At 36.1% G+C, this 12,883-nt stretch overlaps 2 protein-coding genes across 3 annotated transcripts in view; one reads left to right on the top strand and one right to left on the bottom strand.

Moving 5' to 3' along the window:
* Window positions 1-12,883, bottom strand: part of Znf81 (zinc finger protein 81) — a 143,937-nt gene that overhangs the window by 12,919 nt on the left and 118,135 nt on the right. The window lies entirely within an intron of this gene.
* LOC100728478 (purine nucleoside phosphorylase LACC1-like) lies at window positions 3,026-4,254 on the top strand. The gene is given in 2 exon segments (XM_063245786.1): window positions 3,026-3,485; window positions 3,488-4,254. Coding segments are annotated over 2 exon segments (1,227 nt in total).

The following is a 12,883-nucleotide window of genomic DNA, read 5'->3' as shown; positions in this document are numbered from 1 at the left end:
ACAGGGTGAGGGACAGCCAAAGGAAACGTCTATGGTCAGGAAGCAAGTGTCAAGCCAGCAAGAAACATCCAGACTATTAAGTGACTGAGACCCCATTCCCATAACCAAAGATCAGATACAACCTGAATTTCTGTGGATTTTAAAGTTCCAGAACTGGAAACCTGCTTTTATCCTACTGTTAACTTGCTAGTGACTACTCAGCATGGATCTGGGCTTTGATACCCTCTGTTGTCGACCAGTAAGGGGAGTTATACCTTGAATTAGACACAATCACAAAACTGTAAACCCCAGAAGATAACAATAGGCTTGATATCACAGATAATGCTTTTCTCTCTGCTTCTGTTTTTTTTTTCTTTCAGTTAGTTGGTATGTGTGTGTGCTCTTGCGCGTGTGTGGTATGTGAACATTGTTTTGTTTTATTTTGTTCTTTTAATTTTTCCTTCTTTCTTTCCTTTTCATCTTCTTCATCAGTTTCCTGAGGCTTGGGCCATCATCTTATGTCCTTAAGCTTTGTTTATAATTACCTTTACTTCCTTTATTTCTCCATTTTTTCCTCTTGTACTTTTTAAATTTTCTCCACTTAGGGTAAAACCATTCTATTAAGTGGATATTTACTGTATATAATCTTTTGATTTGTCTTAGATTTAATTATATAACTATAAATCTTGAACCTATAAAGGTAACAAATTATTAGTTATCTAAGTTTGTTGTTTTCCAGTCTGTGCTTGACGCTACTGTTATTACTGATTATACAACTTTAGCCAAGGTGACATAGTTGTTGTGATCAATTAATCTTTCTTTTTTGCCAATATCCAGACTGTCTGGGGGTTATAACAAATACTATGGTTCAGTACCAAAAAATTTAGGTGCTATATCAAACAAGATGCAGCCTTTCATTCCTAATAAACAGAAGAGGCAGGATCCTGAGACAGACTCAAAGACCAAAAGTCAGCTATACCTAGAAGACATCTCTAAAAATGGTTATTTTCTAAAGAAGTCTTGAGATTCATAATAAAGCTACTTTTCATAAGCAATTTACAAGCATAAATGCAGAAAACAAGCAAAGAAAAGAAAATGAGAAAACATGCAGGCAAGATGCAACCCAAGAAACTCAACGGATCCAAGGAAGGCACTGAGGTGGAAAAAAAATCAAATGCCACCCAGCTGAACTTTCTGAAATAGTAGCAGCAGAAGTAACAAAAGTAAGTCTGTTAACAAAGCCAAAACATAAATAAATACACAGATAATTAAAGAGATGAAGACCATAGGAAATGGGAAGGAAATGGTTAATCTATGTAGATGCAGATAAAAAATATAGGAGTTTTAGGTAAGAAATGAAAACCATGAATGCCCAACATACAAGAGAACTGCAATGAACTGGATTCCATAAAACAAACTCAAATAGAAATTCAGGAGATTCATTCCTGCAGTGAGTGAGTGTGTTTGCAGCTTATCTTGGGTCTCGACAATATAAACTACTTACGAAGGCTCTTCACTTACCATAAACATGTCTAGAAATTTACTGATTTTTGAGATTGGAGAAGATGGCAGATTGAAAAGTAGCAAGGTAGGGAACCTCTCTGACAGAAACAGCTCAGATGCCAGAATTTACGACCATGGAGAATACTGGATGAAGGGAGCAGGATTCTCACAACCCAGGAAGAAACTAAGGGAAAAAAAAAACAACAGAAAGGAAAAAGGAAAGAAAAGAAAAATGTGGACTCAAGGCTGGAACCAGACGTGCTCTGACCAGGGCAGGTCCAACTTGTGGTCACAGCACTCTCACTGGAGCTGGTCAGATTCACGGTCATGGTGCTATCATTGGAGTGGATCAGAATTGCAGAGCTCTCACTAGAGCTGCAACTGCACTGAAGTCAGGGGTTGGCAAGCCCAACGAAGAACAGAGCTGGTGTGGAGACCTGCACTAATCTGCAGCAAGTGCTCAGAATTTGGTCCTCCTGGGAGAAAGGGGTGACTGACTGGACAACATATTGGAATTGGGCAGGATAGGCCTGAACAAGGAACAGCAGTGACTTCAGTGGGCAGGCACCTGCCCAGAGCAGATTGGTGGAATATGCTTGGGCTGGATTATGCCCCTGGCCATTATCCTAATAGCCAAGAATGAAATTGTCCTGGAAGTTGTCCCTAACTGGTTCTGTCTGCATGGCACACACTAACGTGGTGAAGGCCCTTGCTAGTTCACTGGCTGGGAGAGGAGGGGGAAGAAACCAGAAATATGACAAGAGAAAGAAATAAAAAAGCCACTAGCCACCAACCCAGAGAAAATGGGTCCAGGAGAGGTAAATACAGAACAGATCAAGGGAAGCAAACATACAATATCGGACCCTATAAAAAATACTGAAGGATATTCTAGAGATAGAGAAAAATACCATGGTTTCAGGAACAGTGGCAGAGAGGTCTCAATGAATGGGGCAGGAAGTGGAATGCAGGAGAAAAGTAGAAAACCAATGTCAGAAAAATAACATAGCAGAAATGAGGCAGAGAACGTTGGCTATAATCTCTTAACATAGATGGCCTTGATACACTAACAAAAAGAAACACAGGCAGAGTAGATCAGGAGATAGAGGCCATCGAGAAGGTCTGTATAGGAAATATAATTAACCTGAAAGAGGGTTTATGGACTGAAAGTCAAATATGAGAAAGCAATGCTCTATGTGGCAGGGAACCAGAAAGAAATAGGTGCAGCTCATCCAGGAGCTGCAGAAAGATTGGAAAGACGGCACTTTTGTGTAGTGGAGAACAACCCAGCTATAATGAAGGAAAACCTGGAGACTTTTGTAGGTAAAAGAATACAAATTAAGATCAAGCCCGGGGGTAAAATGGTTCAGAACCACTTAGGTAAATAGCAAGTTGCCCCCTTAACCTAAAAACTAAAGGACTTAGTGGGACCCAAAATGGTACAACGCACTCTGCGAAAGTGAAGGAAGTGAATTCTTGCTTGTGGTTATTTTTGTTTGGAAATTATTTGTTTGTCACTGAAGTATTCTTTGAAGAACTGTGGAAGATGGCAGAAGCAGTTTTCATTGATCTGTTTGGCCTGGAATTGGACTCTCAGGAAAACTGCCATCAGACATTACTGAAGACACTAAATACAGTCCAATACCACCATGCTGGCAAGGCTCAGTTCCTGTGTATAATATGTTGCAGTAACATGAGCTGCGAGTGGGATAGTGAACATAATAATTGTGAACTGGAAACAAGCAATGAATTTTCAGCCTTCTTGAATGACTTTGAGATTGTTAGTAATCCAAGCCTGGCTGCCTCTTTGTACACCGTTAAGCAAAAAATTAATGAAAAAAATGTGAGCAGTATTAAGGTGATTGTACCGGTACACAGGACAACACTAATGAAAGCTTTTATTGATCAACACTTTACTGAGGTTTACAGTTTTGAGTTTGAAGATTTACAGGTAAAGGATGGCCCTTTGAAGCAGTCCACTGAAGTGATCGCAGCTCCTGAACTAGAAAAATCCAAGATGAAATAAAAATGTATTTGAGAAGTCTGCCATCCCTGAATGGAAAATTAACTGTTATTACATCTTCTCTGATCCCAGACATTTTCATACATGGATTTACTACAAGAGCAGGTGGGATATCTTACATATCAACTCTTAGCTCATTAAATCTCTTCAGTAGTTCCAAACGGAGAGATCCCAAAATGGTTGTTCAAGAAAACCTGCGTAGGTTGGCAAGTACTGCAGGATTTAACGCAGAGAAATTTTACCGAGTAAAGACTGATCACGCCAATGAAGTCTGGATTATGGGGAAAAAAGAGCCTGAATTTTATGATGGAATAACCACAAATCAGAAAGGAGTCACAATAGCAGCTCTTGGTGCTGACTGTATACCTACAGTTTTTGCAGATCCTGTTAAAAAAGCATGTGGAGTTGCTCATTCTGGATGGAAAGGTACTTTGTTAGGTGTTGCTATGGCAACAGTAAAGGCAATGATATCAGAATATGACTGTCGTTTGGAAGACATTATTGCTGTATTGGGACCTTCAGTAGGACCTTGCTGTTTTACTTTTCCCAAAGAATCAGCAGATGCATTTCATAATCTTCATCCTGCATGTGTACGACTGTTTGACTCACCAGATCCCTACATCGACCTCCGTAAAGCTGCTAGGATTCTTCTAGAACAAGAAAGAATTCTACCACAGAATATTCAGGACCAGAACCAAGATCTCGACCTCTGTACATCCTGCCATCCTGAAAATCTTTTCTCCTTCGTGTGAGATGGTCTTAACTTTGGTACACAGATTGGCTTCATATCAATTAGAGACTGAGATACTTGACTGGATTTTTATATAACTTTTCATCCTCCTTCCAAACTGATGGCAAGGGAACAATTGATTGATTTGTGTAAGACTTAGAGGACTACAATGGACAATTCATTTTTAGGGTATATTTTCACTATTATTACCAAATCCAAATGATTTTTATTTAATGATAATTGACTACAAATATATGATTTATAGATGAAGATGATTATAAAATGTTCTCATTATTATATAAATCAGGAATAGATTTTTTTGAACATTTATTTGTCAGATATGCATAAATTAACTAAAATGGCTAAGACTTTTTTCCTTTGAGTCCAATGCACTGCAGAAAACAAGTCTTACAACTAAAGTTTAATTTTAATAACAATAGACAGTACAGAAAGAAGAAGGGTTAATTTTACCCAAGAGGCAGGATAGAAAATGTATTATAGCAAAAATGACACGCGGGCCAGAGTATATACAGATTTTTAACAAATTAAGAACAACCATAACAGTGAAGGAACATCATGAACCAGAGAATGGAACTCTGGAAATTTACACCATGTCCTAGACACAGAACAGTGTGGGCAGAATGAAGACTGGACAAACAGGTTAGAAATAGATTGGTAAGAGTCTCAAATGCCATTTCAAAAGTCTGGAGTTTCTTTTCCAGGCAATTGGTAGGCATCAAAAGCAGAGGAGTGTTTTTATTTCCTTGTTATCTAATATGATGAATTTATATTGTGAGACAAAGCAGAGAGATTAAATAGGAGTCAGTAAAAATATTTCAGAAAAGGATGAAGTCTCTACTCTTTAAAGCAGTAGAAAATAAAATGGAGAGTAGATGGATTAGAGAGACTATTGGAGAGATGGAATCAACAGATAATAGAATTGAGAGGTGAGGAAGATTAGGCAAGTCATTGATGATTCCATAATTTCTGCTTAGGTAGTTACCAAGATTACCTTTGTACTATATGAAATATATAGGTTGGGTGTTGTCCTTTATACTTAGCTGAGAAACTGAGCCTCCTACAGGTGAAGTTTAAAGTCATGTAATTTGTGATAAGACTGGAACATATATTTTCTGATTTAAATTTCTCAGATTGGGGCTGGGGATTTAGCTCAGCGGCATAAGTGCCTACCTTGCAAGCAGGCAGTTGTGAGTTCGATCCCGTGAGTTCGAGCACGATAAAAATGAAAAAGACACACAAAAAAAAATTCTCAGGTTTTACTGTTAAGGCTACCTAAATTTTATTTATAACTTTAATATTCTTTCTTCATAAATCATTTAAAATTTTTGTTGAGGTACTGGGATAGGTTAAACAGATTTATAGACATCAAGATGTTTAGTAAAGTGAAAGTTAATAAGCCAGAATATTGTAGTATGTGTTGTGAATTTGCCATAGCTTGGTGTCTTGTTTAATTTAATTCCTCTGTGCATCTGATAGCCCAGTGAGAAATTTGAAATAAGTAAAATACTTCATTTCTTACAATTCAGGGATGGCATTGATCACATATAATACAGAAATTTCAGATTCATGCAAAATACTGTTTTGTTTAATGGTAACAATAAAGATTAAGAAATAATTTCACATATTGAGAAAGCTTGATGAGTTTCTAATTCACTGTGTATTATTTTGTTTAAAGTTGTAATTTACAGAATAGCAGGCAGTCACATTTTATTTAATATAATATTCCATAACCAAATAAATTTATTTTATTATCTATGATTTTGGATTATCTGTGCCAAAGTATCTAATGAAAAGTTGTCTCATTATTATTACTGAGTGAGAAATACTGATTCAGTAACTACCAAGTTGTTAAGCAATCATGTCTTATTGTCTCTGCAGTATCCTTGCAGGATATAAAATACTGATGTCTATTAGGTTTTGTTTTTAATTTAGGTCCTACTAAACTGCACATAGGTAATGTTGGCTGCCATTTTACTATAAGCGGAGTTAATCTGTGAATTCAGTGATATTTCATTGCATGATTTCTATTGAATTGCTATCAAACTAAAATTTAAGAGACCATATGATAAGAACGTGGTCTTTTTGTGTCGTTTTAAATTGTTAAGAACGGGAACTGTCAGCTTTATAAAACTAATGAAATAATTTTAACACTAGGGGGCAGTGTTTCTACAAGTAGTGCTGTCATTTTTTGGCATAAAGTCAAACCAGGCTTTTTCAGCCAGTGTAAACTTGGTTTTCATTAACAGTCAACTTTTTATAAACACTGTATCTAAACATGCATATATCAGTTACGCATTTTGAACAATTGCTTCCAAAATAAAGATAAATTATTTTATTTCCCTGTGCTTTGGACCTCCCTTGGGCTAGAGGGAAAAGTTGCATGTTGGAAATCAGATTCAAAAGAGAGGTAGTATCCCCAATGTGCGTCTGCACCCAGTCGCTTTCACAGCACCAGGTAGAGTGAGTGTTCCCCAAGATTGGAGCTGGCCTCCCACAACCAAAGAGCCAAATTCAGAAGTATCCTAGTGATGTTAGGGTTTCTGGGTACAGGCTGAGTCGAGAGAGATGGCTGGTAGATGATACCCTCAGACCACAACCCACTCTCACTGCCTAGGCTGCAATGACTTGCCCTCCTGGTCCCCTGATCTCCTGGGCCAGGGTTCTGTATGGTCTGCCAAATGCCACCCCCCACTGAAGCCAGGTACAAGCGAGATACCGCTAGTTGTAACATCCCCCTGCACTCAGAGAACAAGTGTACCCTCAGAGTGTGGCTAAAACGCAGGCTTCACTACGGCAGAGTGACCGGCACACCCTTGGGAACTTAATCTCTGGGTACGTGTGTATGTGTGTGTATACTCGTGCACACACAAAAATGGGGGAGAATATGTTTTAAAATTGGTAACACTATTATATTTTAAATAGATAAAACATTTAGGAACCCTCAGCTACCTCACTCTTCTGTAGAACTGCTAACAACTGTTTTTATGGGGATAGATTTGGTGGTGGGTGGCTCACAAGATTATACTGTGTTACATGACAAAAACATAATACTCCTAGATCCAAGTGCTATAAGATGGAAGAGGACAGTGACGTATGTGTTACATCATTTTGAATCTCAAACTTTATTTTCACTTGTTTTTTAAAAACTTCTTACAATGTACCTATTTTAATTTTTGTGTGAATTCAGAGAGTGCTACAACAGTCCAACACTTTAAATAAAGCACTGCTTAATTAAAAAAACAAACAAACAAAAACAAACTGGCACACAAAAAGTTCTGATGGATATTCTATAAAGATACAATGAAGACAACACTTCCAAGAATCTCAGAAGAATGAGCCAGCAGGAGAGCCAAGCATCCAAACAGAAGGAAAAGAAAGGGAATTAACAATAAGAACCTAATACAATGATAAAGATAAGACAATACTTCTGAGGTTTTTTGTTTATTTAGGTTTTTCGTTTTATTTTATTTTAAAGAAATTAAGACAAATGAGGACAGAAAAAAGCAGATTAGAACAAAACAATGTAAGCAACACAGTATTTCACCACAAGACAACCCAATATTAACAGTAGCTACCATAATGTCTCTTTGTTTGAAATAGTTGAGCATACCTTCACATACAATAGTATCAAACATAGCAAAATAGTATAAAACTACTCAAGAGAATGAAAGTACTATAGCTCATTCAGAAGCAAATAACAGAAAATGAACAATGACTACTATATTATCTCATTTTCCATAAAAATTTGCTTATATTTTCACACATAGTAAAATCCAATAAGACACAACATGATAGAACCACAGGAAACTGAACAAAAGCCTGGTAAGACTTCAAAGCAAGATGATATTAAATCATCAATGGCTATCATAATGTCTTGTTTTCTTCAAAATAGCTGTTCATACCATCACAGATTAAAAAATTAAACAAAACAAGAGTAAAAGCATCCCAACTAATGAATGAAAACATTATAAGGCTTCAAAGCAATGTAATAAGGAATCATGATTACCATAAAACCTTATGCATTCTAACCAATTCTTATACTAGGGAAACTATTCGGTATTTAAACATGTGAGTTTATTTCACTTATGAGTATGGTCTCAAGCTGTGTTCATTTATTTATAAATATCTCAATGTGATCATTCTTTATAACTGAGTAGTACTCATTGTATAAAAATACCACAGCTTTTTATCCATTCCTCAGTTGATGGACACTTAGTTTTTTCCAAGATCTGTCTATTACAAATTGTGCTGCTGCAAATATGGGTGCACATATATCACTGTGGTATGATGTTCTCATTTCTGGGAATATGCCTAGAAGTGAAATACCTGGGTCAAATGGGACTTCCAATCCCAGCTTTTTGAGGAATCTCTAGACTGACCTCTACAGTGGTTGCACCAGTCTACACTCCCACCAACAGTGCAGGAGAGTTCCTTTTTCCCCACAGCCTCTCCAGCATTTGTTGTTGGTAGTTTTCTTGTTCCTGGCCATTCTTTCTGGAGATGGAATCTCAGTGTTGTTTTAATTTGGATTTCTCTAATGACTAATGATGGTGAACATTTTTTAATGTATTTATTTCCCATTTATATTTTTTCAACTGAGAACTGGGTATTCATCTCAGATGCCCATTTTTGGATTGAGTGTTTGAATTTCAAGGGTCTGATTTTTTAAAATTATTTACATGTTTTAGACAGAAGTTCTTTGTGTGAGGGACAGTTCACTTAGATTTTTTTCTCAGTTTGTGGGTTTTCTTTTCACTTTGCTGGAGATATCTTCTGACATACTGAAACTTTTTAACAAGATGTGATCCCAGTTATTGATTCTGGGAAGTATTTCCCATGCAGTTTGATTCCTGTTCATGAATTCTCTACCTACCCCTATGTCTTCAAGATTTTTACCTAATTTATCTTACAACATATTTAGTGTTTCTGTTTTAATATTCAGATTGTTGATTCATTTAGATTTGAGTAGTACATGGTGATAGGCATGGGTCAATTTTTAGTTTTTGGCATGTGGAAAGCCAGTTTTTCCAGCACCACTTATTAAAGAGACTGTCATTCTTCCAGTGACATGTTTGGCCCCTTTATCAAAGATAAGGTTGTTGAGTGTGTTTGTAGTTGTGGTTGTAACTTCTAATCTACTCCACTGATCTCCAGCTCTGTTTTTATTCCAGTACCATGTCAATGTTATTACAGTAGCTTTGTAGTATAACTTCAAGTCAGGAATTGTAATGCTTCCTGCCTTGCCTTTGCTTCTTAGAATTGCCTTTGCTATTCTAGATCTCTTCTGGTTCCAGATGAATTTTAGGAGTGTTTTCTCTAAAACTATGAGGTATGTTGATGGTATTTTCATTGGGATTGCATTGAATCTGTATAAGTTTTGGGAGAATGGCCATTTTCACAATATTTATTCTTCCTATCCATTAAAAAGTAATGTCTTTCCATTTTCTGAGATCCTCTTCAATTTCTTTTTCAGGGTATTACAATTTTCCCTGTACAGAACTTTTACTTCTTTCGTGAGATTAATTCCTAAGTATTTCATTTTTGGGATGCCAGTGTGAAGGGTGTGGCTTCTCTTATTTCTCTCTCAATTTTGTTGTTAGTGTATAGAAATGCTATTGATTTTTGAGTACTGACTTTGTGGATACAAAGTCTACATTGCTGAATTTATTTATTATATTTATTTATTATATCTAGGTGTCTTTCAATGGAGTTTTGGGGGTCTTCTATGTAGAGTATCATGTCATCTGCAAATAATGATAATTTAACTTCCTCTTTTCCTATCTTTACCCCTTTGTTTTCTCTCTCTTCTCTAATTGCTCTGGCTAGTATTTCCAGTACTATATTAAATAGGAATGGTGATAAGGGAAATCCATTTCTTGTGCATGATTTTAAGGTAAAGGCCTTCAGTTTGCGACCATTTAATATGATGTTGGCTGTCATAGATGGCCTTTATCATATTGAGGTAAAGACCATTCTATTCCAATTCTCTGTAGGGTTCTTATCATGAATGAGTTTTGGACCTTATCAAAAGCTTTTTCTGCATCTATAGAAATGATCATGTGATTCTTACTTGGTGGATTACATTTATTGATTTACACATATTGAGCCATCCATGCATGCCTGGGATAGATCCCCCTTGGTAATGGTGTATAAAATTATTGATGATTTGCTGCATCATGTTTGACAATATTTTATGGAGGATTTTTGCATCTGTGTTCATTAGGGAGATTGGCCTGTAGTTCTCTTTTTTAGTTGGGTCTTTCTCAGGTTTTGGTACTAGAGTAATATTTGCTTCCAGGAATGACTTAGGAAGGATTGCTTCCCTTTAAATTTCATTAAAGAGTTTGAGGAGTGTCCGCATTAATTCTTCTTTGTATTTCTTGTAGAAATCTGCAGTGAATCTGTCTGGGCCTGGGCTCTTCTTCGTAGGTAAGGACTTAATTACATTTTCAATTTCATTAATAGAAATTGGGTTATTCCACAGTTTTACACCTTATTGATCCAGCTTTGGCACTTCATATGTTTCTAGGGATCTTTCCATTTCCTCTGTTATCGAAGCTATGAGAATAGAGGTTTTTGAAATACATGATGATTTTCTGTATTTCTACAGATTCTGTAGTGATTTCATCTTTTTCATTCCTTTTTGCATGAATTTGAGCATCTTCTTTCCTTTTTAAAATAAGGTTGGCTAGGGGCTTATCAACTTTATTTATTCTTTCAAAGAACCAACTCTTTGATTCATTGGATTATTTTTTAGTCTCTGGCATTAATTTCTGCCCTTATTTTTATAATTTCCTCTCTTCTTTTGGCTTTGGGCTTGATTTGCTCTTCTTTTTTTATGTGTTTGAGGTATAGCATCAGGTTGTTTATTTGTGTTTGTTCTGTTTTCCCAATGCGCGAACTCAGTGCAGCGAATTTTCCTCTGAGGACTACTTTCATTGCATCCCACATATTCTGGTAAGCTGTATTTGTATTTTAGTTTGCTTGTAGGTATATTTTAATTTCTTCGTTAATTTCCCCTGTGACCCACTGATTGCCCAAGAGTGTTTTATTCAATTTCCATGTGTTTGTGGGTTTTTTGCAGTTTCTTTTATTTTTAATTTTGAGGTTCAGGGCACTGTGATCTGATAACATGCATGGGATGTTTTTGTATTTATTTAAATATGTTCTGTGGACTAGTATATGGTCTACTTTAGAGAATGTACCATGTACTGCTGAGAAGAATGTATATTCTGATGTTGTTGGATGGAACACTCTGTATATGTCTATCAAGTCCATTTGTTCACAGGTGTGATTCAGTTCTGTTTATTCTTTGCTGATTTTCTGTCTGGTTGATCTGTCCCTTCCTGTCAATGGTGTGTTAAGGTCTCCTGTTATAACTGCGCTATTGCTGATTTGATTTTTCATTTCTGTTAATACTTGCTTTGTATAGCTAGTTGCTATGGAATTTGTGCATATATATTTAAGGTTGTTATCTCTTTCTGTTGAAGTTTTCCCCTAACTAGTATGTAGTGACTTTCTTTATCTCTTCAGATCATTCTTGGTTTGAAGTTCACATTGTCTGTACACAGAATAGCTACCCCTCCTTTTTTTTTTGGTTCCTGTTGCATGAAGTATTGTTTATCATTGTTTGACTTTCAGTCTATAAGTTTCCCTTTGGGTTAGATGGGTTTCGTGTAGAGAGCATATAGTTGGATGTTGTTTCTTGATCCATTCTGCCAATCTGTTTCTTTTAATTGGTGAAATGAGTCCACTTATATTAATGGATAAAACTGTTATATACTGATTTATTATTGACATGTTATCTTGCTACTGTTGCATCTTTACCTTTCCATTCTGTTTAATCGTCTGCCCTGCTTAGTGGTTTTTTTCCTATGTCTATCTAGAATGTCTTTCAATATTCTTTGCAGGGGTGGTTTGGTGATCATGAAGTTCTTGAGGTGTTCTTTGTCATGGAAGTATCTTATTTCTCCATCCATTTTGAAGGGCAATCAGTCTAGGTTGGAAGTTGTTTTCCTTTAGGATATGAAATACTTCACTCCATGCTCTTCTTGACTTCACTGTTTGTGTTTGGAAGTCTGCTGTAATTCTGATGATTTCCCTTTATAGGTGATTTGTCTTTTCTCTCTAATAAATTTGAATATTCTGTTCTTATGTTAGATTTCTGGGATGGTGACTAGTATATGTCTGGGTGTATTTTTGTTTTGGTTATGACTATTGGGAGTTCTACATGCTTCACTAATCCATAGGTCAGTTTTCATTCTCATGTTTGGGAAATTTTCAGCTATTACTTCTCTAAATATCCTCTTGACGTCCTTTATGTTGTCCCCTTCTTTTTCATTTATCCCTATCAATCTTATGTTGTTTTTCTTTGCATCACCTTGCAGCTGTTGAATTGTTATTTCCTAATTCCTTGTTATTTTTAAGAGATCTTTCCTTTCCTGTTCACTAGCTGCAATCTTTTCTTTGAGGTCTGAAATTCTATCTTCACTTTTGTTGATGTGTTTTTGACAACTTTCAATGGAATTTTTGATTTCTTGTATATTTCTTTGAATCCGTTTCATGTATTCTGTTTGTTTCTTATATTGTTCATTCATGGATTCTTTCTTTTTGCTTTGTTCCTCTAATTT

Source organism: Cavia porcellus, unplaced genomic scaffold (genome assembly GCF_034190915.1).
Source record: "Cavia porcellus strain 051 isolate PalLab524CR breed Dunkin Hartley unplaced genomic scaffold, mCavPor4.1 scaffold_3, whole genome shotgun sequence".
NCBI classification, from domain to species: Eukaryota; Metazoa; Chordata; class Mammalia; order Rodentia; family Caviidae; genus Cavia; species Cavia porcellus.
Note: the sequence above shows the minus strand (reverse complement) of the source record. Positions and strands in the feature narration are given on the sequence as shown.